General features: G+C 41.4%; 1 protein-coding gene across 1 annotated transcript in view; it reads right to left on the reverse strand.

Moving 5' to 3' along the window:
• Positions 1-1393: 1393 nt before the first annotated feature.
• SLCO5A1 (solute carrier organic anion transporter family member 5A1) overlaps positions 1394-27845 on the reverse strand; it is a 136370-nt gene continuing 109918 nt past the window's right edge. Inside the window, exons 6-10 of the mRNA XM_029923235.1 lie at positions 26276-26474; positions 9462-9621; positions 7157-7398; positions 4890-4954; positions 1394-1926 (exon numbers count right to left, since the gene is read on the reverse strand). Of these exons, the coding sequence (XP_029779095.1) occupies positions 1469-1926; positions 4890-4954; positions 7157-7398; positions 9462-9621; positions 26276-26474 (1124 nt within the window). The 3' untranslated portion in view covers positions 1394-1468. The remainder of the gene's footprint in view (positions 1927-4889; positions 4955-7156; positions 7399-9461; positions 9622-26275; positions 26475-27845) is intronic.

Below are 27845 nucleotides of genomic sequence, written 5' to 3' on the forward strand. Positions count from 1 at the left end.
GATCCCAAGAGTTAACTTGATATCAGTGCTGGCAGGAAGCATCTACCGTAAGAACCATGTAGACAGCATTCCGTGCGATGCCTAAGTCAACATGATGTGCTGGGAGGAACTGAAAAGGATGATGGGTAAGAATCCAAAAAGAGTTTAGGAGCAGAAAAATGCTCTCTCAGAATCGCTTCAGGAAGTTTACAGGAGGAAGGAATCAAAGGGAGGCATAAAACTCTTTGAACTCTGATAAAGTTGAATTCAGGATGACAAACAAGTTGATTTTAAATAACTTCCAGTCATTAGGATCATACTCTGGGCCCAACTCACTCCTGTAGTCAAGGTTTTCATATCACAGGTGTAGCTTTCCTGATTAATTACTCAGCATCAAGGGCCAACCACAGCCATTTTCTCTGCATAAAAAAGAAAACAGGACAGACTTGCTAGGCCTTCTAGACATAGAACTAAAATGCTCAGATACTCAGCTAGGACTCGGTTGTACCTCTGTAGAATTTCTTTTGCCAATCACTTTGAGCATCAAGGTTACAGTCCTTAACTACCCTTGCGTGGGCCCGTAAGAGCTGGAAGGATTTCTGTGGCATTTATCTTTGGAGGAGGATGCCATCGGTTTCTCTCCTTGTGATACATCTCAAATTCGTTTCCAGCCGTATTGCTTAGCATGTTAGTTTTGAAGCCCCTGGCAGAAGAATCGTGGAGTTTATACTCAAGCTATCAGATTTAGGATTCAGCAGACTCTTTACCTTATAATGGGGCAGACAGACTAAAAGAGAATGTGCCTTATGGAAGAAAGTAGCTGTTCCTTTTATCACACTATGCATATGATTCCTTTGAAGCATTAGAAAAATTCTACCTGATTTATAACTCTGCTATGGCTTAAAATGCTATTAACAGTACTTTAGGGAAAGTTTATTGTCCTTGTTTCAAATCATATCCGCTTTAGTCTCTGAAAGCAAAAGTAACAAGCTGCACTTATGTTTTCCCAATCAAAATTGCATAGTTGAGGCAAATTCGTTTGTGCTTTGTAGCGGAACTCACAGTAGGTGTTCATATCTAAAGACTTTGATTTGTAAATGCAAAGTCATGGTCAAGCTCACCTTTGTTCGGAGTGTATGCTAATGATATGCACCGCCATTACACTTCCCGTGATTTTGTGACCCAGGCACCTCTCAGCCTTGTACCACACCGGAGCATGAGCGTTAAATTAACATAGCAGAAATGGTAACAACTCTATCTAAACTCCTCCTTCTTGGAGAGAAGGGGAGAGAAGGCTCTCAGTCTTGTTGAGGTATCCAGCCCTCAATCAACAGTGGCTGTGTATATTGAGTTTTGTTGGTTTGAGGATTGTGTCTTTAGAGGTTAAAAAAAGAAAGAAAGAAAAGAAGGCACGGGTGTTTCTCAAGTTGCCATATTCAACTCAACCAACAAAACTAAAGTCTTCCGTTCTCAAGCTTCAGGAGGGAGGCTACATGGCAGTTGGGCTTTCTTCCAGCCCCGGGTCCGGGGAGGAGTTTATTGCTTCGGGGAAGGGCCCCGGGTAGGTCTGTGCTGTGCAGTGGAGGCCCTTCCGCAGGCCAGGCTCTTCGAGGGCCTCCCCCTGGCTGCCGAAGGCTGGGCAGGATTGAGTCCGGGCCTCCTTGTCGGCGCTGTCCGAGTGGCCCACCATCTCGCTCACGGTGCTCAGAGGGAACTCTCTCCACCTCTGCCTCTGCAGCTCGTCCTCCTTGTATTTAATGGAGTACCAGGCCAGAAAAATAAAAATAAAGCCAACAAACTTGAGGCCGGCTGCCAAACCGAAATAGACAAAACGAAATGAGGTCACGTTGTACTCCCAGCAAGAGCCTTGCACCCCACATTCCTGTTGCCAGAGCATGCAGGTGGTGTCAATGACTGCGCCAAAGTAGATTGGAGTAGGAATGTACGCTAGCGTCGTAGAGAGAAAAAAAAAAGGAAGAGGATTTAGCCTGTCTGACAAGAGACAACGGATTTGTAAATGAGCAACGCGCGTCTTTGCTCTAAAACCAGCCAACAGGAGCACTTTTCTTGTGTTACTTGAGTGTTTCAAATATGTCACATCTTATCATAATATTTTTATTATAAAAATGTTCACTAAGTTATAAATACTTTCAATCTTCCAGTTTGCAACTTAGTCAGAATGTGTTGCTGATTTTTAAGACTGTAAAAATGTCTATTGCTTAAAATTAAGTCATGGAATCCTCTTAAACTTAAAAATCAGATTGTCATTAAATTTTTTTTAATGTTTTGTTTATTTTAGAGAGAGAGATAGAGCATGACTGGGGGAGGGACAGAAAGAGAGGGAGACACAGACTTCAAAGCAGGTTCCAGGCTTCAAGCTCTGAGCTGTCAGCACAGAGCCCAATGCAGGGCTTGAACCCATGAAACATGAAATCATGACCAGAGCCAAAGTCAGACACCTAACCAACTGAGCTATCCAGGCGTCCCTCAGATTCTGTCATTAAATACTCAAAGGCCATACTAAAACCCTTTATGATCCTCTAAAAGTCAGTACTTAGTTTTTATGGGTTGGGCTCTCGTCCTCAGTGCAGGGAGAGGAAGAGAAAAACAGCATCCCCAGAAGCCAAAAACCACACCAAATGGCAAATTGTATAAAGGTCCTTGGGGTATAGAAATAATTAAGGCATAAAATTCATCTTTGAATCTTGTGAAACATCTGTCATGATAGTAGCTTCACTGTTTGGGTCAGGAGATAGGCATTTCTTTACTACGATAGAGGGAAAGTCTACCCAAGTACACTTCCTTCACCACACGTTACTCGCTTTGCTAAAATATGGCCCCATCCCCAAACCGCTCACCTTGTCATTACCTACCCCTCCTCTAAAGTCCTTACTCACTCGGAGGCCACCATATTCCCACTGAATTTTGTATATGCTTCCATTTTACCAACTATGATGCAGCATTTAAACTGTTGGCAGATATGTCACCCATAAGCCTCTTGATGGCAGAGGCCATGCCTTTTATTCCTTGGATCCCAAGGACCTCTAGGGACAGCCCATGGATCATCAATGAATTTATAAAAGGAAGTGATGGGAAGGAAAAAGGGAGAAAAGAAAAAAGGAAAGAGAGAAGAGAGGAAAGAAGGGAAGACGGTGTGCTAATAGCCCAGGAGGCTGTATGTGATGTATTTTCAAATATATTATATGCATTTAAAATAAGGTATGGGGGCACCTGGGTGGCTCAGTCAGTTAAGCATCCGGCTTCAGCTCAGGTCATGATCTCATGGTTCATGGGTTTGGGCCCCGTGTCGGGCTCTGTGCTGACAGCTAGCTCGGAGCCTGGAGCCTGTTTCGGATTCTGTGTCTCCCTCTCTTTCTGACCCTCCCCTGCTCATGTTGCCTATCTCTGTCTCTCAAAAATAAATAAAAAAACATTTAAAAATTTAAAAAATAATAAAATAAAATGAGGTATGATCACTACAATTAAAATTTGACATTATTAAAATACCTCACACTCTCTTTTTGCTTTGGAATTTTGGGAAATGGAAATTGGTTTGTTGGCCCAACTATAGTTTTTCATAATCACCAGAACTTAAGTGATGGTTAAATTATAAATTAAATTGTAAATGCCTTCCACTCGCTCCTGGTGCTGAACTTCCCTCTGTTCCATATGAAATCACCTCAACTCCATGGCATCAAAGATAGGCAGAAGAAAAAGGAGGAACTATTTTTTTCTTTTCCTTCTTTGAAAAGTTAGTTATTTACCTAACTCTTGTAAACAAATTTCCTTTTTTGAAAACTACTCTATAGTTGTCCACAAGAAGTATAAGGCAAACTTCTTAATGACTTCAAAGGATGTCAGGATTTCCTTTAACCAACTGGCATTGAAAAATGGGACCTTCAAAGTTTTATTGGTGCCAAAATACAAGCTACCCATTCGATGCAACTAGAAGCCTCTGAGGGTCACCGGAGAGTCCTTACCCTCAGACTGGGCCACCAGCCACGTCATAATGACAAACTGAGAGCCCCAGAGAAGGTTCATGTTTCAGAGTCAGAGGATACCATTTTATTCAAGATGGAAATTAAACATTTAAATTAAAAAAAAAACATTTTTTAAAAAATCCTGTGGACAATGATACTGATTACTGGGGGAAGTAACAGCTGAAGAAAATGACAGACTGCCACTTACAAAAGAAAAAAATATGCTTGATGATGAGGAAGTCAATTAAAAACACCCTCCTTTCGAGCCAGGGAATGGGCTACTTCACACGCTATTCCCAGGCATTGTCCCCAAACCCCACAGAGTGATATGGGGTTGGTCAAAATCAGAACGACATTCTGCATGCCCCAACGGACTCTGTGACCTACTGACAGTGCTAGCAAGCTTCTCTTCAATTTGGGGATCTCTCTTTGTTCTTTCCAGAATTTTTTATTTCTTTTCCTCAGAAAACTTGATAGGTATACTTTTTTCCCAGTCCAATAAAATTATTATAAAGAAGTAAGGAATCAAAATGTTCACAAATAATATAAGTGCCAATTCCCATCACTTTGATGTTACAAAGGCATAAAGGGAAAAAACACCAGGACCATAAGGCCATCACAATTGCTTGGTTCAGGATTTCCTACCATACAAGATTTTTCTGGGGAATTTAGTCCAAGATTATTGTGCTCATTGTGAAAAAGAAACTGTTCCCAAGTCAGTTTTGTTCTGTTTCATCAAATGACAGAACTGGATAGCTTCTAGTTCAAATCTGAAGGTAAAAACATTGTGCGCTCGCCACTAACCTGTCAAATCCTGGCTACGACTAATGGTAACTAACAAACGACTGACTTGCCATTTTTAAAGGGCGGTGAGCATCTGTCATCTCTAAAGAGGAACTAAGAAGCACGCAGGGAAACGCAGAAACATACCAAGTGTTCGCAACAAAACAAACTGCATCCCCAGCGCGAAAGGTCTCTCCTCATCTTCTACCGACCTATGGCGAAGGGAAAGAAAGAAACATTTAAAGACACTGGCCACAAGAAAATGGACATCAAAGCAAGCCTGCTCAGTGCAGAGCTGGGGACCAAAGAGCTGCTGTGCCAAAATACTTACTTACTAGAAGTTGTTGTTGTTTGTTGTTGTTTGAGAGAAAGAGAGAAGAAGAGAGCACAAGCAGGGGAGAGAGGCAGAGGGAAAGGGGGAGAGAGAATCCCAAGCAGGCTCCAAGCTCAGCAGAGCCTGGTGTGGGGCTCAATCCCACAACCCTGGAATCATGACCCGAGCTGAAATCAAGAGTCGGATGTTTACCTGACTGAGCCACCCAGGTGCCCCTATTTACTAGAACTTATTAACAACAGCCAAACAAGACTGCTGATATAGCTAAATCTGTGAATAAGTTCTCCCCAGTGAAGACTCCAAAGAAACTCTGAGGAGCTCTGTTTCCTGAAAGTGCTGGTGAAGGTCCAAAGGTTCTTGGTTGAAGGTACAGACGTAGCTCTGAGCTTCCAAAATCAGCTCTGTGAAAAACCATATACAGTATTTTATCCTGACTATTGCATTCTTTTTTTTTCTATTTGCTCACACTTTCCAGAGGGTAGGCGTGTAGATTCAAAGTTACTCCTGTATTTGCTCCAGGAAAAGTATGGAGGAAAAAAGTTAAAGAACTAGAGTCAAAAAGAAAAAAAAGTATAAAAAACTGGTCAAACATTAGAAAAAGAATGAATCCCTCCCACCACATTATTTTTTTTCTTCTTTTCCTAAAATGTAGGCTCCAAGTAATTCCCACATGGCGAGAAGATTGGAAATCTATTGATTTGTAATTAGCAAAGATTCAGGGCCTCCTTTTCTAATGTTGTGGGTTAAAGCCAGCTGGGGATTTGCCATGTTCGAGCACGATACCATGGGCAGCCCTTTTCTGGGTTATTTAACATCTCTTGCAGGACTAAAGTTCAAAGAATTGGCTTATTAATGATTCATTTTTTTTAATGCTGAAGCACCTTATCCCTTCTGCCCATGCACGCCGACTTCTGGGTACAGCATGTCACATTCCCAAGGACCAGTACACACGCCATCTTTCCGCCACCTTCCTGAGCTTTTCCTAGCCATTAGCCCAAAGCTGCACACTCCGTTGTTACTCCGTACATATTGCTGATGGAGGAAGCGAGTGAATAAGCCAATGGGCCCCCCGTTGGGCGCTGTTATCTTACTGTCGAGGAACGAACCAGCTGGGAGCTGGGAAATGTTTAACTCGGGATCCCATAGAAGAGAAGCCAAAATAAGCAGAATAAGCAGCAAACAGCCCAACCGCCCCGCTGAGAGTGACGTCCCGGCGGGGTGACCTCCAGGTGCCCAGCAGTGTGGGGTCCTGAGGGGCCCGGAGGAGCAAAAGGGGGAATGAGGACAGCTCCTCTCCTCCTCACTCCTCCCCGTCCCCCGAAAGCCGCGGGCTGTGCTGTTCCCTCACCGCACCGTCCGCCCTTCTCTGCCTGCTGCCGCCTTCCCGCGAGCGCCAACACCCTCATCTGAATGTGTCCGTGTCAACATTCTTCATAGGACTTTCATTAAAGTAATGTCCGTGCGCCCTTATAAGCGAAAAAGCACAGACTGGATGTATAATAAAGCGCAGCATGAACAGTTGAAAAGAGCCATCTCCCAGTCGGTCCTTTCCTTGGTTCCACTCCCAAACTGTATATGAGAGAAAATTCATGAACTCAGCATTTTGAACTGCAGGTCCAGCGTGAACTCTCACTGATCCTGGAGGTGCTAACTGTCTACAAGGTTGGAGATAATATTCTTTGCCGTAGGCGAGATTTAGCAACTCTACCAAATGACTTCCTGCCCCGCCGGGTCAGGCTTCTTGTGGCCAACCTGGTGACAGCTTTCAGTTCCTGCACTTGAGCCTTACGGGGCACAGACTTTAGGAAGCAAAGGCACTCCAAAAAAGTTTCACCAAACTATAGGAATAAAACCCATCTGAATAAAGAACATTCTGGAGTACGAAATGTTACAGCCTTCCTTTCCCTTCCTTACCTGGGAAAACACTTCTCTTAAGTTCAGCAAGCAAACGCGTGAATGTTTTCCCACACCATCTAATTTTGCCTTCCGCTCGGCTTTACCACACGGACCCCAGTTTGGAACGTGTGTTCTGGCAAATTCTGGGGGTGTAACCCACCTGGGAGCCGAGTGCCGTTCTCACCTGAGTGTTACTATGATGGCTGATGGCTGGGCACACGCTGTGATGAAGGTGACAATGAAAAGGAAAACTAAGAACGGGATCAGCGTGCTGCAGGCCCGCTTACACTTTCCGGACACAGCATAGCCATTCTCGTTGAGGTAGGTTTTGACAATAACGACACGGAGCTGACTGCGCTGGCCCACTGTGGGCGGAGTGATCACTTGCCGGCTTTGGACACACGTGCATTCTGTGTAATTCCTTATCTAAGGGATAACAAAGATCGACTGTAAGTCAACAAAAGCAGAGGCAAATTAAGACAAAGTTAAAAGCTCTAAAAATAAGTCCCATACTTAAATTCGCATCATATTTAATTGAACATCCTCATTGGGGCGCCTGGGTGGCTCAGTCAGTTGAGCGTCTGACTTCAGCTCAAGTCATGATCTCATGGTTCAAGCCCCGTGTCAGGCTCTGTGCTGACAGCTCAGAGCCTGGAGCCTACTTCCGATTCTGTGTCTCCCTTTCTCTCTGCCCCTCCCCTGATCATGCTCTCTCTCTCAAAAATAAGTAAATATTAAGAAAATGAAAAAAAAAACCAGGAATGAAAATACATCCTCACTGCTAATAGCAAATATTCAAAGTGTACATCTAACAATGTCTGCTGGTGAAACTGTTTTAACCTAAACTTTTATTAGGAGCTTTCGGCACTCAGTTCTATAGCACTCCCATTCCATATGCTCGTTTTGGTCACAATTATATGCTGCTTCAACTGCTGTTTAATTCTTGGGCTCTATGATTAGACAAGCCCCTCAAACACAGGAACCAAGCCTTATGTTTATCTCTGCCCACCAGAGCACCTAGCATAAGCCAGAACACAGGGTAGGACCCAAAGTAAATATTGTTACATAAAGGCAGAGAATTCATGATGCAATTGTGATGACTTCAGTGCCAATACCAGTGAACAGGCTGTTTTGTTTGAAACCAGCTAATTCAAGGGACTAAAAAGCCATTTCAAACAGGGGCACCTGAGTGGCTTAGTACAGTCGGTTAGGCATCCGACTGCACTACAGGTCATGATCTATAGTTTGTGAGTTCGAGCCCTGCGTCGGGGTCTGTGCTGATAGCTCAGAGCCTGGAGCCCGCTAAAGAATCTGTGTCTCCTTTCTCTGCTCCTCCCCTGCTCACATGCTGTCTGTCTGTCTCTCTCAAAAATAAATAACACTAGAAATTTTGTTAAAGAGCCATTTCAAATAAAAACAGCCAATTAATCTTTCTGCCTATTGCGTTGTTTTCACTGGAGAGATATCAGCTGAACTCACTGTCATTGTGACCTCTCGGTCACTTAGAGAGGCAGTAGCAATAAATAAGAGGACAGGGCACTGTCGGGCTCTCTGTGCTCCAGGGACCATTGGCCTCTTTTTAGGAATGAGGACTGCATTAAAGGACTCACTCACTCCCAGGACTTAGCCACCAAGAACACATCTCATTGTCTCTTTCAACTTGGTTACACACTGGCGCTCACCAATTACATAGTGGGGAGCCAGCCACAGGATTTCTCAATTTATCACTGTAGCTTAAAATTCTGAAATCAAATATGACGCTCCCCAAACATCTGGTCACTAATAGAATCCCTTAACACCCACAGTATCGACAAATGCACCTCAACCTCTTTACTTAAAGCAGCCTCCTACAACCCGCTCTTAAGCAAAGAATGAAACCAGGCTCGGTAAGGAACTGAGTAGAGTATGAAAACCTCCCACAGTATTACAGCCTATTTATAATTCACAGGGAAGGGAATTCTCAAAATAGACTATTCTTGAACTGACAGAAATATCTTTACTCTGAAAGTTAAAAAGAAAAAAAAGTTTGAACTGGTAGTCTATGAAAAATCCATCACCCATCTTCACAGACTCTGATCAGGGAAGGTGATCTCTGATTCTCTTCCACGGGCACCAAATGTGGTCATCTTGACCTTCAAATGCATCACAAGGGCCCTGGCTGAGTAATGAGCGGGAAGCCCAGCTTTCACCCTTATCACGTTTCACTGCGTTGGCACAGAATGTACAGTGGGAGAGGGCTGATGTGGAACCAAGGCACTACACCCACATGCTCCAGTCGTCCTTGGGGAAAAATGATAGCGCTGCATAATTTTGTTCCTCTGGGTTTTTGTCAGGAGGTGTTTTGGAGGTTATTTGAAGTTTCTTGAAAAGAGGGACTAAAGCCACATGTTAGCATATGAATCCTAACATATCCTAACATGTTAGCATATGAATCCTCATCACAGGGTGTCGGATTAGCAACGGTACAGGAACTTGTGAAATATACTCACCCCAGTGCTAAGATTACCGCTGTTAACACAGCCAGCCAGACAGGGGTTAAAGTATGTAATTCCATCTGATCCACAGACTGGCTCATACTCGTGTATTTTGCAGCCACAATTAACATTGCAGCTCCCTGTCAGGTTCCTGTGAGGCATGGTGAGAGAAGGTCTAGAGAGAAAAAAGCAGGTCATGAGCCACATTTACTAAAATGAAACTATAAAGAAAGTTTTCGACGTTAAGTAATCTGTCCATTTTAGAGAAGCTAGTTCCATTAAATCAAAGCCATCGTACTGGAAAGTAGCCACCCTCAATAATTATTATGACTTTTAAACAAAGCATGAGGAAAAATGTTTCCATCTTCTGGGGCTATAAATTCAATACCTTTTTAGCAAATTATCTATCCTGCCTCAGTTCAACCCTCCATCTTGAATCTTGGTGCTACCGATATGGGCTCAGTAGTTCTAACCTTGTTTAACTACTCACTTGCTGGAGACACTAAGTTCTACATTTTAACAAATCCAGGCCGCTGCTTCATTAACTCTGTACCAGATCAGTAACATCACTAGGAGGGCGCAAACAGGAAAAGTATCCATTGGGGTTATCGAAGCAGGGTGCTTTTATCAAACACTTTAATTATTCTGGAATAAACTTTCAAAGACATGGGACTCTAGAAAATGAATCGGAACTGATTTCCAAAGATTAAGAATCCTATCACTAGTTTGATTCAAACAGCCAGAGAAGAACGATCAGCCCTTCCTTCAGGATGCCCGTATGTGGATTCACAGTCAATGTGGCGGGGTTTGTCTTCTCATAAGATTACGACGGTGTCTGATTCAAAAAATGATACAATATGCAAAGCTCTAATATAATCAACTCAGGCGACACATTTATAAAGGGGAGGATATAGGGCTGGGAGAGAAGTGGAAAGAAATGCTGTGGAAGAACAGAGGCAGGCGGGTTCCCGGGAGGGGCTCTTGAATGAATGAAAGGGGTTCTGTAGTGCTTATACCCAATAACCTCTTTCCTCAGCTTCTCTGTGCCCAGTTTTTTAAAAATATTTATTTATAAATAAATATTGAAGGGGTAGGCACAGAGAGAGAGGGAGGGAGAGAGAGACTCCCATGCAGGCCTCTGTCTCATGACCCAAAATCATGACACGAATGGATATCAAGAATCAGATGCTTAACCGACTGAGCCACCCAGGTGCCCAGTGACCACCATTTTTTGTCACTGATGAAATACTGTTCCTAAAGCTACATGAGTTAGAAATAGCAGATCTATCATTCATTCATCCATCTTTTCAATATCTATACATTCAACAAATATTCTGGAATGTCTGTTAAATGCTAGAACTTATCTTTAATGCCTATGTTGACTATATGTGTTTATCTAGAAACATAAGGCATTATTTGTTCAAAGGGCTCTATCCTGTGTCCTCTTTCACACTTTGATCACTGAGTCCTCAAATTTTAATAGAAGGAACAAATCCATGGCAATATTTAAACCATATCAAGAAAAGTCTTTTCTAAAGAGGCGAAAGTAAAATAAAGTCTGCTCTTCAGTTATGTCATTCCACAGAAGAAATTTGGTCATAAGATTGATAGGTATGCCCACAATCTCTTGGATTCCTATCATTTATCATTTTGTTGCATATTTTAGGAAATGCGATTCTAGACCATTAATGCTCCACAGGGACAATTTTTTTTTCCTAGGGGACATTTTTGTTTGTCACAACTAAGGGAGTGTGACCGGCATCTAGTGGGAAGGGGCCAGGAAGCTTCTAAACATCCTCCAACACACAGAACAACAGCCCCTCCACACACACACACACACACACACACACACACACACAGGATCAAATTAACCTGCCCAAGTCTTAGTCCTGAGGGTGAGGGCCAAAGAGCCCATTCTAGACCTGCTACTACATTCCACAGATGACGAAACGGAGGTCCAGGGAGGTCAAATGACTCACTATAATGCTAATTAGTGCCGTTTTAACTGGTACCATATGAAAACTGTTGTGTACATTACTACTCTCTTCACTAGTTCCTCAAGAGCGACATAACAAGCCATGACCAAATAAAAGGGGTTTTATATGTTTGCATGCTTCATCAGTAAAAATGACAGGCTTCAAATCAATACAATATAGTTATTACTATTGTTATTTAGAAGTCACAAGGAATTTCTTATTAACATCATGATTCATACTCACTTATGACCACCACAGATTCCAAATACCTCTCTTTTATAGGTATGTCCACTCAAGAGAAAAGAATCCAGAGGCGCCTGGGTGGTCCAGTCAATTAAGCGTCCAACTGTTGATTTCGGCTCAGGTCATGATCTCACAGTTTGTTAGCTCCAGCCCTGCATCAGGCTCTGGGTGTGGAGCCTGCTTAAGATTCTCTCTCTCCCTCTCCCTCTGCACCCTCCTCTTACCCAAAAACTAAAAAAAAAAAAGAGAGAGAGAGAGAGAGAGAGAGAGAGAGAGGAATCTAGAGACATTATAAACAAATGCTCAAAACCCACTGATGACAAGAAGCAAAAGCTTTCCTGAGTTCCAGAAACAGAGGCACATTCCTAGGTCATCTCTGGGTATGTTTGTTTTTCTCATGAGAACATGGAGTCTGAAACAAAGAAATGATACAGGAAAGCTCTAAGAAAATCAAGACAGGCAACAAATATAAACAGCAGTAAAAAGAAGTGGGCATTCGCAAAAAAAAAGGGGGGGAAGCAATAGTGGCACAAAAAAAGGAAAGATACCAACATGGTTCATGCTTCACTGTGCTGACTTTAAAAAATAAAATAAGGGGTGCCTGGGTGGCTCAGTAGGTTAAGCCGAGCTTCGGCTCAGGTCATGATCTCATGGTTTGTGGGTTCGAGCCCCGCATCGGGCTCTGTGCTGACAGCTAGCTCAGAGCCTGGAGGCTGTTTCAGATTCTGTATCTCCCTCTCTCTCTGACCCTCCCTGCTCGTGCTGTCTCTCTCTGTCTCTCAAAAATAAATAAAAAACATTTAAAAATTATAAAAAATAAAATAAAACAAATTTTAGCAATAATAATGTCTGTTTGACTATCACTTACCTTTCAGAAAACAGGCTGGACTATAAGAATGGTATAAGCGTTAAACCTGAATAGCATGCCGCACCACTCACCCGCCTGCAGTGAGCCCATCGCGGGAGTGCCGATGCCCAGGCTGCGTGCGCCACACGTACACTGTGCACAGGGACGCGCGTCACTCTTCCAATAAACTAAAGCATCTCTGACAAGTGAACTTGGCAGGTAAGAGGCTCGTGCTAGCTCTGAGTCAATATAAGTGTTAATTCCAAGTGAACAAAAAGGCCTCGCGAACAAAGGGACTAACATAACCCTGAGAGTCACACAGGATATCTTACTATAAAAATAGCAGAATTCTAAAACTAGAGAGATGGGAGCAGTCTCTGAGATTATCTAGTACAATTTGCTAATTTTAAAAAAGAAAGTATGAAAAGTGCCATGATATGTCCCATAATCACTGAGGCTTCAAGAAAACCAGCCACAGGAAGACCAAACGAACAAAAAAGGGAAAAAGAACAAGCTTGTTGCCCAATCTTTTTTTAGGTCAGTTGCTTAAGGATCAATGTTTATTTAAAGTAATATACAATAATAAGACAGATTATGGTTTAATGTAAGTAAAAACGCCCACCATGGGTCATCACAGCTGGGTAAGTAAGAACACAGTTGTTCTTCAGTCTCTCTCTGTCTCTCTCTGTCTCTGTCTCTCTCTCTCTCTCTCACACACACACACACACACACATCACAGAATATGTCACATCATACCACCCCAAGACCCAGGAAACGTGGACCTCCCCGTCTGACACGTCTCTACAGTCTCCAGAGCCACCCTGCTGCCTCCTTTAAGCGTCTCTGTTAAGAAATATGAAAAGTGGGAATCTTATGCCCAAGTCACATGGATTAAAAGAATATGACTAACACAGCAAATACCTAAAGATACCAATCACCTAGAAAAAGCTGATTATCTCTCTCATAATCTATCAATTTATCTCAACATTCAAGATGACTTCAATTAGAATGATTTTTTTTAACTTATTCCACTTAAATTCTTGGTTTCATATTAAAATGCTTCCCTGGCTATACAGAGCTATGCAACTTCAGTGATTATTATAATAGTGATTATTGTTATCATTATATTCATCGTTATCATTTGAAACTAACATCTACAGAGCCCTATTTTTACTCCAGGGACTGCACACCGAGATCCCTATATAAATTACCTCATTTATTCCTCACAAGAATGGCAGAAGGCTGAAAACCCCGTACCTCCGTGTCCGTGGGGTACACCCTGAAACCCCCATACTTGCAGGGCAGTTTGCCTAACTGTCCGTATTTTCACTTTCTCTAGCACAAGTCTTCCGGGCACCAGATCCTGCTTCCTTCCTCTTCATCTCATGCAGCATTTCTGTCACTTACCTTTCACTGTGACTGCGCATTGGAGTCAGAAAGAGCAGGTTCAATTCCATACCTACAGTTCACAAGTGCCGTGAACCAATCTAAGGGGATTTCACACTCGTGAAATAATGTCTCTCACACGGCTGTTGAGAGGACGGGGTGAGCAGATGCGCGGCCGGTGTCCAGCACTGCTCCTCGAACACAACAGGCACTAAGATATCGGTGTGCTGTCTTCATCCACACATGGAAGTATGAATGAATTAAAGTAATTCAAGCACAAGCACAAAAAGCCTTCAGTGACATTTTTCTTTTCAAAAAGGAGTAAGTCATTTTCTAAGTTACCCCTACAGATAATTCTAGAAAAAGAACTAAACTAGGATCAGGTTTCACGCCTACCATTTCACATAGCTGTAGGACCTGGGGCCAAATCTAAGTCCATAGCTATTAACGCCCCTCCCGCCTGCATGAGGGGAGCAAGTGTAATCAAGGAGTCATTTGAAGTAATAGAACAGGTTTGCTAGAGGGCTACATTCATGAAAGTGAGAATTACGATTTCCAATCATTATTTTTATTGTTAAAGTTTCCTTCAACTTTATAGGCAACAAATTCACACCAGTTATAACTTGAAATTTACATATAATGACCTACAACTTATACAAACCATCTCTTTATTTTATTTATTTATTATTATTATTTTTTTAGTGTACTCTACCCCAACATAGGGCTCAAACTCACAACCCCCAAATCAAGAGTTATGCGATCCACCAACTGAGCCAGCTAGGCACTAAACCATTTTTTCAATCCAGAATCACTTTTTAAACTTTATTATTGAAGTATAGTTGACCACAATGTTTAATTAGTTTCAGGTGGACACTATGGTGACTTGACAACTTTGTACGTACACAGCGCTCACCATGGTAAGCATAAGTCTCACCATCAGTCACCGTCCGTTATAACAATATACTATATGCCTTATGCTGTATTTTTCATCTCCATGACTTACTTAAGTTATAGCTGGAAGTTTGTACCTCTTAATCTCCCTCACCTATTTTTTATAAAATGGTGTGTCCCTTATTCAATTTTTGAAACACGTTTATTTATTATTAAAGTAATGCTTATTGTACAAAATTTGGAAAATACAAATGGACTGAAAAATTAAACTCACATGTGATGCAGACCCAGAGATATCCACCGTATTATGCTTTTAGTATATCACTTCCTGCTGTTTTTTTCAATAAGCTTTATACATTAACAACATATTGTTACCATGATTTTGTATAGTTCTATTTTTCCTGCTAGCATTAATGATGAACATTTCTTATTAACTATGTTAATATGACATTACAAAATGGTAAATTTGGTCCTGAGTTTAATAATATTCATAGGTGTTTTTGAAATTAAAAAGCTTAATATATTTAAATAGGTATTTCATAGTTTTATAGATTTCATGTTATTTGTTTAGATCTGTGATACAAAACTTAAAATTCATTGGAAGGAAAATTTGCTTGTATTTCATATCTCCTTGGTATTCAAAAAACAAAGTAAAGCAAATTTTGTTTGTGTCTCCTGAACAGAGCCGAGAAGAGATGAAGTCATATACATACAGCTAGAAATGAATTGTACGCCTGCTAAAGTAGCTAGGATAATCCAGAGACACACATACCTAAGATCTTTTAAGTAAATTATTTGTCCTCTACTTTTCAGGAATTTCTCTTAAAATTATTAATGTCTATAATAAACAAAAGATCTTGAATGTCACCAAAGATTTAAACAAGGAGAGAAAACTCCCGTAGGTTAGGCCGTGAGACACAGATGAGGAGATGGAGGGTCTCATTAGAGAATTCAGAAGTGATGTGGCCAGAAATGCTGGTCACCCGGAAGGTGGTAGTAGAGTATCAAACACACCATGCGGCAGGGGCAGACATGGTGACAAAGAGAATGATACGCATTTGGGGAAAGTTGCAGCGAGGGTCTGAATTAGCAGGCTCTATTCAATTTCCATAATTTTAGTGCTTTGGGATAAAACTATACTGAGAGAGGTAACCTCAGGGTAAATTCCCAACATGTGAGATTTTGGACTTGGCTGAACCTGGTGGATCACTCCATCCAACAGTCCCTGCTGAACACAGAAAACTGAGAAAATGATTCCTCTTCACAGCTCAAAAAATCACCCCTGGAAAAGTTCTGGCCCAGTAATTCAAGTCACAAAACCAGAGGATGATATAATCTTGGTTGTTTTTTTTTTAATGTTTTATTTATTTTTGATACAGAAGAGACGGAGCATGAGAGGAGGAGGGTCAGAGAGAGGGAGACACAGAATCTGAAGCAGGCTCCAGGCTCTGAGCTAGCTGTCAGCACAGAGCCCGACGTGGGGCTCGAACCCATGAACGTGAGATCTGACCTGAGCCGAAGTCGGAGGCCTAACCGACTGAGCCACCCAAGAGCCCCTAGATCTTAGTTTTAAGTTCACAGAGATGACACTTGATAAATGAAAGATAATAAAGCTAGCGTTATGAAATGATTTATCAAGACCCAGTACTATTGAACAATTCTGTACATGGGCATCAGATCTAACCCCTTTTCAAAAATTACTTGAGACATGATAAAGAGGAAAGGACTCACATTATGCAGTGTTTATATAAAGTGTTATTTAAGCCACAACGTTCACAGTTAATCCTGACTCTTATGGCAATGAGAGGATTAGAGCATACCTGTGTGAAATACAGACACAGACGCGAAGCAAAACACATTTCCTAATTAAAACTGCAGGGAAATAGTGGGTGCTGGGAATGTAATTACTTGAGTTGGAAATGGACCAGGATATTCAACTAGAGCGCCTAGCATCTTTCATAATGAAAAATCATCAAATTCTCAAATCTGAATTTTTTAAAAATTTTAGTGTATTGTGGCTGGAACACTTAACACTTAACATGAGATCTACCCTCTTACCAAATGTTAAGGCACTGTGCAGCATAGTTGACTATAGGTACAATGATGTACAGTGAACCTCTAGAGCCTGATTGGCTGAAACTTGATGTCCATTGATTGGTAACTCATTTCCCACTTCCTCAAGCCACCATTCCACCTTTGATTCTATGAATTTATCTATTTTAGCTATCTCGTATATATGGGATCATTCAGTATTTGTCATTCTGTAACATCACTTAGCGTGATGTCTCTTCAGGGTTCACCCATTGTGTCACACATGCAAAAGTTCTTGCTTGTTTAAGGCTGAATAGTATCCCATTGTATGTATATGCCACATTCTCTTTATCCATCATCTGCTGATGGACATTTAAATTGTGTCCACATCTTGGCTATCAAACCTGAATTTTCTAGGGGAACCAGTAGTAACATGTCGGGTTTATTCTGCAAAAAGACTGTGACTCCATTTTGGCTCAACAGGAAACATTCGTCTTTCTAAATATCTTACCCCATATTAGGCATTTAGGTGCCCCTTGAGCATCTGATAATAATGCAAATATGGATCATTAAGTCTTTTAATGTCAAAAACCTTTAATGTCAAAAGACGCGCCCTGCTGGTGAACCTGGAGCTTCTCTGACAAGCTTTAGTAAGTGAAGTGGCTTATATGTTGTGCTTCTTTGTGCTTTTTTCTTCCTTCAGAACATCTTAATAATTGAAAGCGTCGCATTCAGAATTAGAGAAGCCTGGGGTCAGATTTCAGTTCTATCATTTTCTGTGTGACTGAGCAAGTTATTCAATCTTTCTGAGCTTCTTTTTTGAATTTCAAATGAGAAAAAAAACATTAAATAGTTATTTATGAACTGCTTATCATGTCTGGGTTTTATCCTGCTTCATCTTTCTATAATAGTGTTATTAACCCATCTCAATGATGAGGAAACTGATCCACAGAGAGGTTAAGGAAATTGCAAAGTATTTTTTCAGTCCTCATAGCAATTCAGCAACATGGTATCCATCAGGATCTTCACCTGAAAGATGTGGAAACGAAACACAGAAAGGCCAAATGATTTCCCCAGACTCACATGGCTAGGATGTGGCAAGGCCAGGGGCAGAACACAGCATTACGCCTGTAACCCAGCTGTACCCAACGAGGAAACAATGCGCCAAAGAAACAGATACAATCTCTGTCTCCTCTTATAAGGAGGTGGTGTGCAACTTACGTGTTCGTCCATATGAAATACAAAATGTGAAACAGCAACTGACTGCGTGCTCAGAAAGAACACAAACTCTGAAATAGATACTCTGGGTTTCATTTGGTTCTACTCCTTATTAAGGGTAAATCACTTCATCTGTAAGCCCAGTTTCTTTCATTAAAACATGTGGGTAATAATACACTCAGAAGAGTGGTGTTGCAAGCATTATATATAAAAGATATAGGTGAGCAAGTGCCAACCACCATACTTGAATCAAACAGACACTGAACAAAGACTCCTCTCTTCACTGCCACTCCCTTCATCTCTCTCTTTATTGGCTTTAAAGGGGGGAAAAATGGTCCCACATGCAAGCCTCAAGCTTTTATTTAACAGGTCAACCCATAGCAAAAAGCAGGTTGGACACTGCACAAGAGCACCCAGCTAAAGGAGCAAGGAGGGGCTGAAATGTAGCCCACACCCCATTACCTTCACCAAACATAACTGCTGCTTTTAAAGTGCCAAGCCTAGGGGTGGCTCAGTCAGTTAAGCATCTGACTTTGGCTCAGATCATGATCTCGCAGTCTGTGAGTTCGAGCCCCACCTAGGCTCTGTGCTGTCACAAGCCCAGCATTGGGCTCTGCTCTGACAGCTCAGGGCCTGGAGCCTGCTTTTGCTCTTTCTCTCTTTCTCTCAAAAAAAAAAAAAAAAAAAAAAAATTCCACACTTAGGCAACTGCACCCCCCAAAAGTGTTTATGCTAATTCAATTTTAGACTATCTTCCTACAAATATTTGGGAAACCTGAGAAATTCTCCAAGAAAACTAGGTTTTTATTTTGCTAATTTATGAACTTTGATGAAGTCAGGCTGCAAATACTGGAATGAATAGAAACCTGAAGTAGCCTCCAGCAAGCCTTCTCAAGTTTGTCTCTGTTGAATACAATCGGATGAGAAGTGTACTATAAATCATGGATTTAGATCATTAAGATGCTTATTTTCATCAAATTCTTAAAAGGTCAGCATCAATAGATGAGTAACATCCTGATACAGAGGTAGATGACAGACATTCACTCATCTTGTAAAGAAGAAAAGGGTGTTGCTTTGTATGATCTCGAAGGGAAAGGAGAAGAGACAAGAAACTGACCCTTTTGGTCTGGACTATGTGCTGGACTCTGCGCTAGGAAATACCGGAAAACCTCCCTAACACAGTCCTCAAACTCACAACTACAGACATTTGCTTAAAATACTGGAATGCTTCAAACTGGAGTTGAGGATGGAGGAAAGAGACGTTGACTTCCCATTTTTTACCTTTCCGCAGTATTTTAATTTTTCAACCACATGTTGAAAAATTTTATTTAATTACACTTGTAACCAGATGTGACTGTCATCATCACCAATTTTACCATGAGGAAACCAAAACTCAATATTAGCTAATTTTTTTTCACAAGGTCACACACACCTAGAAAATTGGTGGTGGCTCTGGTACTTTTCTTTGAAGATAATGCCATCTTTGACAAGGGAGTTTGAGGGGAGAGGGGAGAAAAGGCCAAGAAGTTCCTTCCTGGGACCCCTGTTTTCTCACTAACACAGAATCTGGGATGTCCAACAAGAAAAACAAGAGTAGAAAAAATGCTTGAAAATAAGAATTTTTTAAAATGCAAACACGCTGGGGCACAGGAAAGGAAGCTGAGTAGGGCCTCAGCAAAGATGAGGGCCTGCTAAGGCTAGAACTCATACATTTGTGATGGGGCCAATCAGCACGGTTATAAGTCTTGCCCATCGTGCTTTGTCCAGAGTCAGTTGACTCAGGATTGGCAAGGCTGATGTGGTGCTAAGCAAGGGCTTTAAAGTCTGGAGGGGACCTGCAGTTTGAAGGGAAGTAAGACAGGGAGGTGCCTCCCCCACCCTGCTGAGAATGCACTTAAAATTACAGGGAGCAAAATGAAAGGGAATAACGCTGGCAAAGAGGAATGGAAAGAGTAACACCCAGCTTCATGATAACAGCGACGCCGATACTGTTAAGTTTATGTGATGAGCACCTTGGAGAAAAGCCAGCCTGCCCCCCGGGCCCTCCGCAAGGGGCACAAGCTTGTGAGCTCCAAGCCACCAGATGTGGCAGAAGCCCAAGGTGAGGAGGAAGCTGAGGTTTGGGGAAGAGGAAACTGTATCAGTGGACCCTTCCATTCTCGTAGTCACTCACCTCCACCCCCACGTCAGAGCCCAGACATTCTCCAGAAAGCTGTTCTCTAAAGACATTGGGAGAAATTCAAAAAGCTAAGCTCTACTCTAGATTTTGATAACTGAGACTAAACTACCCCCCCCATGTTTTATGGGGGTGAGGCACATAACCTGAAAGGTGCTAGACTGAGTCTTGTCAGACTTAGAGCCCAGAATAAATGAACAGAAAAACTAACCCTTAAAATCAAATGGCAAAATGTGAGGCATAGAAACAAAGTTAAAAAAATAATAATAAGGGGTGCCTGAGTGGCTCAGTCGGTTAAGCGTCCAGCTTCAGCTCAGGTCATGATCTCACAGTTGGTGGGTTCGAGCCCCGCGTCAGGCTCTGTGCTGACAGCTAGCTCAGAGCCTGGAGCCTGTTTCAGATTCTGTATCTCCCTCTCTCTCTGACCCTCCCCTGCTCGTGCTGTCTCTCTCCGTCTCTCAAAAATTAAAATAAAAATTAAAATAATAATAATAACCTAATTATATACATAGATCTGAGAAAGTATTACTCCTTAAAAAGACATCAAGAACAGGGTGCCTGAGTGGGTTGAGCATCCACTTTGGCTCAATCATGGTCTCAAGTTTGTGATTTCAAGCCCACGTCAGGCTCGGAGCTGACAGCTCAGAGCCTGGAGCCTGCTTTGGATTTCGGGTCTCCCTCTCTCTCTGCCCCTCTCCCTGGCCCACGCTCTGTCTCTCTCTCTCTCCCTCTCTCAAATATAAATAAACATTATAAAACATTTTTAAAAAGACATCAGGATGTAATGAAAAAAGAACACTCAGAATACAACAAAGAAAACAATTATTCTCAAGATAAAAAAATTAGATAAAGAATAGAAAACAAAGTTTGGAGGAATCTCTCAGAGCAAAGGACATAAGCAATATAAGAGAACAAATTAAACATATAGGCAACCAGGCCATAAGTTTCAACAACAGATCAGCAGGAATCCCGGAAAGCACATGGAAAATGGAGAGAGTGAGTCAAGCTATAGCAGAAGAAAACCTCCCTGGAGTTTAAGACATTCATGTTAGATTAAGATGGCTCAGAGAGTGCCTAATGTAATGAATGGACAAAGCTCAGGCCAAAACATTCATTCATCCATTAATTCCTTCATGCAACAAATGCCGTGTGTTGCTTCAGATGGTGGGGATGCGATTATTACATGGTAAAGTATTCCTTACGAAATTTCAGAACACCTGGGATAAAAAGATTTCCTATAATCTTCCAAATACAGTTGGCCGAAGAGAAACGAGAGCTAGGCCTGGAGTTAAATGTCTTACCACCAACATTAGATGCTAAATGACAAAGCAATGGTTTCAAAGTTCTCCAAAAAGCAATTTATAACTTATAATTTTATACCCACTCAAACTATTTTTACACGTGAGAGAAAGAATGAAGACACTTGAATACATTTACAGGATCAGAAGTTTTTCTTCCCACAGACTCTTTCCTAGGAAGGTATCTGGTACTTTTCTCTGGCAAAACAAGGAGTTAACAAATAAATACATACAAAAACAACAACAAAAAAAAGTGGATACAACTAAGATACATAAAAGCAAGTTCCAGAATATAAATTATGCTTAGAGAGCAACTAGTCCAACTGAAGCAAGATTACAGAAGAACAGGAATTCAATAATACAAAATGTGCTGAGAACTTAAAAAATATATATGAGCATGATATAGGCTAGTAGTTGGGAAAAGAAGAAGAGGCCTTCAGAACTCAAGGTCAGGGTGCCTGGCTATCTCAATCAGCTGAGTGTTTAACTCTTGATTTTGGTTCAGATCATGATCTCATGGTTCGTGAGATTGAGCCCTATGTCAGGCTCTGCTGACAGCAAGAAACAATAAAAAATCAAGAAAGAAATTTGGGTGTTAAAAATACAGAGTTGCCTGAGTGGCTCGATTGGTTCAGCATAGGTGATAATCTCACAGTTCATGAGTTCAAGCCTCACACTGGGCTCTGTGCTGACAGTGCAAAGCCTGCTTGGGATTCTCTCTCTCTGCCCCTCCCATGGTCTCTCTCTCTCTCTCTTAAAAAAAAGTAACTTAAAAAAAATACAATATTCAAAATAAACATTTAGCAGAAGACTGAAAAAACAGAACTGAAGAAATCTTTCCAGGATGCCTGGGTGGCTCAGTCGGTTAAGCCTCCCATTTCAGCTCAGGTCATGATCTCACAGTTCATGGGTTTGGGCCCAACGTCAGACTCTGTGCTGACAGCTCAGAGCCTGAAGCCTGCTGTGGATTCTGTGACTCTGTCTTTCTCTGTCCCTCCCCAGCTCATGCTCTGTCTCTCTGTGTCTCTCAAAAAATAAATACACATTAAAAAAATTATAAAATCTTTCCAAAAATAGGACAAAAAATATTTTATATAATATAGGTGATAAAAAACAGTACAGAATCAATGGAGAAGAGAAAAAAATGTGAGGAAAACATAACAAAATTTAAATAAAAAAACAAAAACAAAACTGCAGGACACTGTTTCCAGACATTAAAAGCTCACTAAGTGCTTGGAGTGGGGGGTAGGAGGGGTGGAAACCCACTTCAAAGCATATCATGATATTCAGCAATACCAGGAGTAAACTGGAAGCTTCCAGAAAGGAAAAAAAAGGGTACCTACAAAAGACTGGGAAAAAGAAAGGCCAGATTTCCCACAATCTCATGAGAAATTGGATGACAATGAAGTAATAACTTCAAAATTCTGAGTGAAAATGATTCATTCAATCTAAAATTCTTTACCCAGCCAATGTGGCAATCAAATATAATAGTTTTTTAAAAAGAGCTACTTCAAGAACAATATCCAGGGGAAAAAAGTTACAACTTTTATAACTTTCCTGTAGCTACTGGAGGATGTACTCTCACAAAATGAGGGAGGAGTCAAAGAGGGTTCCAGGAACTCGGAGGAACAAAGGATCCACACAGGGGCCAACGGGATTCCCAGGAGACGGTGGTGCAGCAGGTCCAGGGAGCACTGTGTCTGGAATAGAGCTGAGGCTCTAGGACTCTGATTAGATGACTCCAAGGGATAGGAAATGGAATCATGAGTTTATCAAACAGGTGAAAAATCACGAGATATTTTGAGCCCTTAGAGAGTGGAGGAAACCAGACACACATTCAGAGAAAACAAAGGAAATAAAATAAACCAATTATGAATTCCAGAAAAATCAATGTTGTACAAAAGAAGAAATCTAATCACGACACACTACTTGTGCCTCAGCAGTTAATAATGCTGTCAGAATCAAGCATAAAAATATTCCAAGAAGGATTTGACCAAAATATATGAAGGAAAAACTAAACTCCTCATTTACCAAGATAAGAAGTCATACATGATGTCTCATTTTGGTTAATTTACACATTATGTCTTAAAGCCACCTGGGTGGCTTAGTTGGTTGAGCGTCTGACTTTGGCTCAGGTCACAATCTTATGGTTTGTGAGTTTGAGCCCCGTGTTGGGCTTGGTACTGACAGCTCAGAGTCTGGAGCCTATTTCGGATTCTGTGTCTCCCTCTCTCTCTGCTCCTCCCCTGTTCACACTCTATCTCTCTCTCTCTCTCCTTTAAAAATAAATAAACACTAAAAAAAAAACAGAGAGAGAGAGAGGTAAATACCAGAAGAGTCTTTGTAATGACTGATAACAATCGCTAACTTCCAGTGAGCACTTCCTTGTGCCAGGCATCGCGCCGAGAGCTTTACACAAGTTACTGACACTGCCTTTACTTGCCGCCTCTAAGGCGGTTCTCATTGCTGCAGACTACATGTTCGATCCCACAGCATTCGTGGTTTGAAAACTAACCCCCAGTGTGGTATTTGGAGGTTGGGCCTTTGGGAGGTGATTAGATCATGAGGTTGGAGCCCTCATGAATGGGATAAGTGCCCTATGACAAGGACTCTAGAGAGATGCCTACTCTTTCCACCACATGAAGACACAGGGAAATGACCACCATTTATGAATCAGGAAGTGAAGCCTCATAAGACACCAGATCTGCAGGCACCTTGATCTCGGACTTCCCAGCCTCCAGAACTGTGAGCAATACATTTCTGTTGTTTCTAAGCCAGCCACTCTATGATATTCTGTTACACCTGAAGGGACTAAGGCTCTATTACCATCACCCTATGTTACAGATGAGGATGCTGAAGCTTACAGTTAAGCAACTGGCCAAGCAGAGTGAAGATGCAAATTCAGATTTAACTCAAGAATCTGGGCTCCTGATCTACACTGCCCTTAAACTTTTGAAGACTTCATTTCCTATGCCATTTTCATAAGCCCTGGAAAGAAACTATGTACCACTACATGCACTGCACAGACCCACATCTCTTGGTGAAAAAAAAAAAGACCCCCAAGACAAGTGACCATATTCTGTCATCTAAATAAGCCTAAGTTGTCTGTTTCTCTTTTTTTTTCTTCCTGATATTCTAGGTTGGTTAAGTGAAATTAAACCTTCTCTTATTCAAATTTCAAGTGGAACATTTTATAAGATAATACTCCACTGAAAATCAAAAGGAAACAGTGCTTGTTGGCACCAAGCACCAAAACCTAGGCAGTGAAATTCTGTCCCATGAGCAGATCTAATAATCAAATGTAGTCAAGAAATAAAAGTTACGGTTTTCATAACTCTCCACCTTTTTTTGGAAAGGGTGTGGGAAATTGACCATCAGATCCACTGCTGGTGAGGATACACATTTATACCACACCTGGGGAAGCAATTTGGCAATATTCATTGCAATCTCATTTCTGGGAATTTATCCTACAAATACACGGCACACAGGAGAAGTGATAGAGGCATGAGATTATTTATTGCAGCATTATTTTTAATCACTAAATATTGGAAACCGCCTGTCAAATGGTTAAAATTACAAAATAGAATTAAATGGAATGGCTACACAGCAGTTAAAAGGAGTGCTTAAGGCATGGACTCTGAATTCTCTGGGGTTAAGTCTGAAGTTAGTTCGATGTAACGTTCAGCACAGCCACTCTGGGTCATAAAATCTTCAATTTTCAAGGATTTAGTCATCTGCTTGTTTAGCATAGCCATTATTAAAAATTAGGTTATATAAACTTACAGTTAAATGAATAATACAAAGATAGTAAATACTCAATTCAATACTACCTAATTATCTTATTATACTGTTGTCTAGGTCTTCACCAGGCTATTCAAGTCTAAATACCTGTAGGATAGAAACATGATTTAATGGTTCGTGACTGGGCACCTCCCGCCAGCTCGGTGTTCAGTATCTTCACCTTGTTAAGGTGAAATCAGCCACGGTGGGGATATTTACACCGCCAAAACTGGCAGATGCAACAGATTGGGACTTTATTCTTAGCCATGTGTCACATATTATCAGCATATCATGTGTGTTCTGTACCTCAGTTTTGCCATCTGTAAAATCAAGATAATAATAGAACTTACCTGATAGGTCCATCATGAAGATTAACGATGAAAGCATTGGAAGAGTATCAACATAAGGGCTGCTATGCTCTGTATTACTATTACTTAAAATAATAATTTTAAAGCTGGGAAAGTATATATAGAATGCAACCTTCTGGATATAAAACAGGTAAAACTTTAAATACATATTCATAGTTTCTTAGATAAAGAAGCCTTGGTGGGACGCACAAGAAATGAATTGAGGAGCTTCCCCGGTTTGTCTGTGATTGGGGAGACCAGGTGGAGGACTTGGGTAAGAGCAAGACTTTTCATTGTACATTATATTTTCAGTGAATTTTGTGTTTTTCAACTATGTGAATGTATTAGCTACTCAAGACATTGCATTATGAAAGAGGAAAGTTTTCTTTAACCCAACAGGCATCTCCTCCTCATCTGCTATAACCAAAATACTATGGGAGACACTCTCTGCAGTCAGAAGGAGGGATGGTGGCAGCCGCCCTCCACAAGGGCGGACTCCCCCTGGGGAGATAAAACGGGCACACAAGACCCGCCAGAGTGGGGAGCGCTGGTCCCACCGCGGGGTGCCAACACGACAGGGCTAGGCGCTTAATTCATGATCTGGGTGACATGAAATGGATCTTGCAAGACACTTACCCTGTTGTGTAAGGGATGTTGATGCCCCCTAGATTAATACTTTCACATCCAACGATAAACAGGGTTGAAAAACACAATAAAGACACACCACTGCAGATCATGGCTAGTTTCGCAGATTCTCTTGCACCAAGTTTCAATTTTTTTATAATGTAGCCTCCCAGGACGATACCCACACCAGCACTGGGGACAATAATAACACCTAGAGAGAAGAAGGGAAGGGAGGATTAATTTGAAGGTTAATGGGTACTCTAATTGGTTTTCTAAGTTACTCTGTTCCTACTTACTGATCCATGCTAAGGAATAAAAAAATACTGTAATCAATATATCTTCAATGTGTACAACTGTATAGTAGAATTTATTTTCAACACATACAAGCAACAAAGGACACATATCCAGAGTGTAAAATAACTTTTACAAAGCAGTAAAACAAAGACAAGCAACCCGCTAAAAAAGTGAACAAAACTTGAATAGGCCCTTCACTAAAGAGGAAATCCAGCTGATCAATAAACACATGAAGGCTCTCACCCTCATCGCTAAGAGGGAATTACCAATTAAAACCATAGCAAAATACTACTCTATACCAATTGTGTCGATAAAAATGTTAAAAGTCGATACTACCACACGTTGGCAAAGCTATAGAGCAATGGTCACTCTCTACATGGCTGGTGACATGTAAACTGTGACGCCTACTTTGAGAAACAGTGTGCCATTATCTGGTAGAACTGAAGATACAGCCATCCTGCGACAGGCAATTCTAATCCTGGATCTATACCCTAAAGAAACGCAGGCACATGGGAATCAAAAGAAGTGTACCAGAGGGGCACCTGAGTGGCTCGGTCGGTGAAGCATCTGACTCTTGTTTTCGGCTCAGGTCATGATCTCACAGTTCACAGAATAGAGCCCCTCATCAGGCTCTGAAAGCACAGAGCCTGCTTGGGATTTTCTCTCTCCCTCTCTCTCTCTCTCTCTCTCTCTCTCTGTCTCTCTCTCTCTCAAATATAAATAAATAAACATTAAAAAAAATAAGTGTACAAGAAATTTGATGCATCATTATAGCCAAAACCTGGAAATAAACCAAATGTGAATAAATAGATACATTGTACGAGGGGCGCCTAGGTGTCTCAGTGGGTTAAGTGTTCTTCTTTGACTCAGATCATGATTCCACAGTTCGTGGGTTCGAGACCCATGTCAGGCTCTGTGCTGACAGCTCAGAGCCTGGACCTGCTTCAGATTCTGTGTCTCCCTCTCTCTCTGCCCCTCCCCCACTCACACTCTGTCTCTCTCTGTCAAAAAAATGAATAGATGTTAAAAAATTGTTAAAAATACACACATTGCATGTTATAAATGCATATCATGAAATGCCACTGTACAGCAACAAAAGTGAAGACCGCGGTAACGCACAACTATGAGGATGGACCACACAAATGCAATGTTCAAGGAAAGAAGCAAAACAGAACACATGACGCAATGGCATCTGTAAACAGTTCAGGCGCAGGTAGAACTAAATGCTTTGTTCAGGAATGCCTGTATAGGCAGTGCAACTAGGAAGGAAACTCAGGAAGCAAGTGCC

This window comes from Suricata suricatta, chromosome 15, assembly GCF_006229205.1.
Source record: "Suricata suricatta isolate VVHF042 chromosome 15, meerkat_22Aug2017_6uvM2_HiC, whole genome shotgun sequence".
NCBI classification, from domain to species: domain Eukaryota; kingdom Metazoa; phylum Chordata; class Mammalia; order Carnivora; family Herpestidae; genus Suricata; species Suricata suricatta.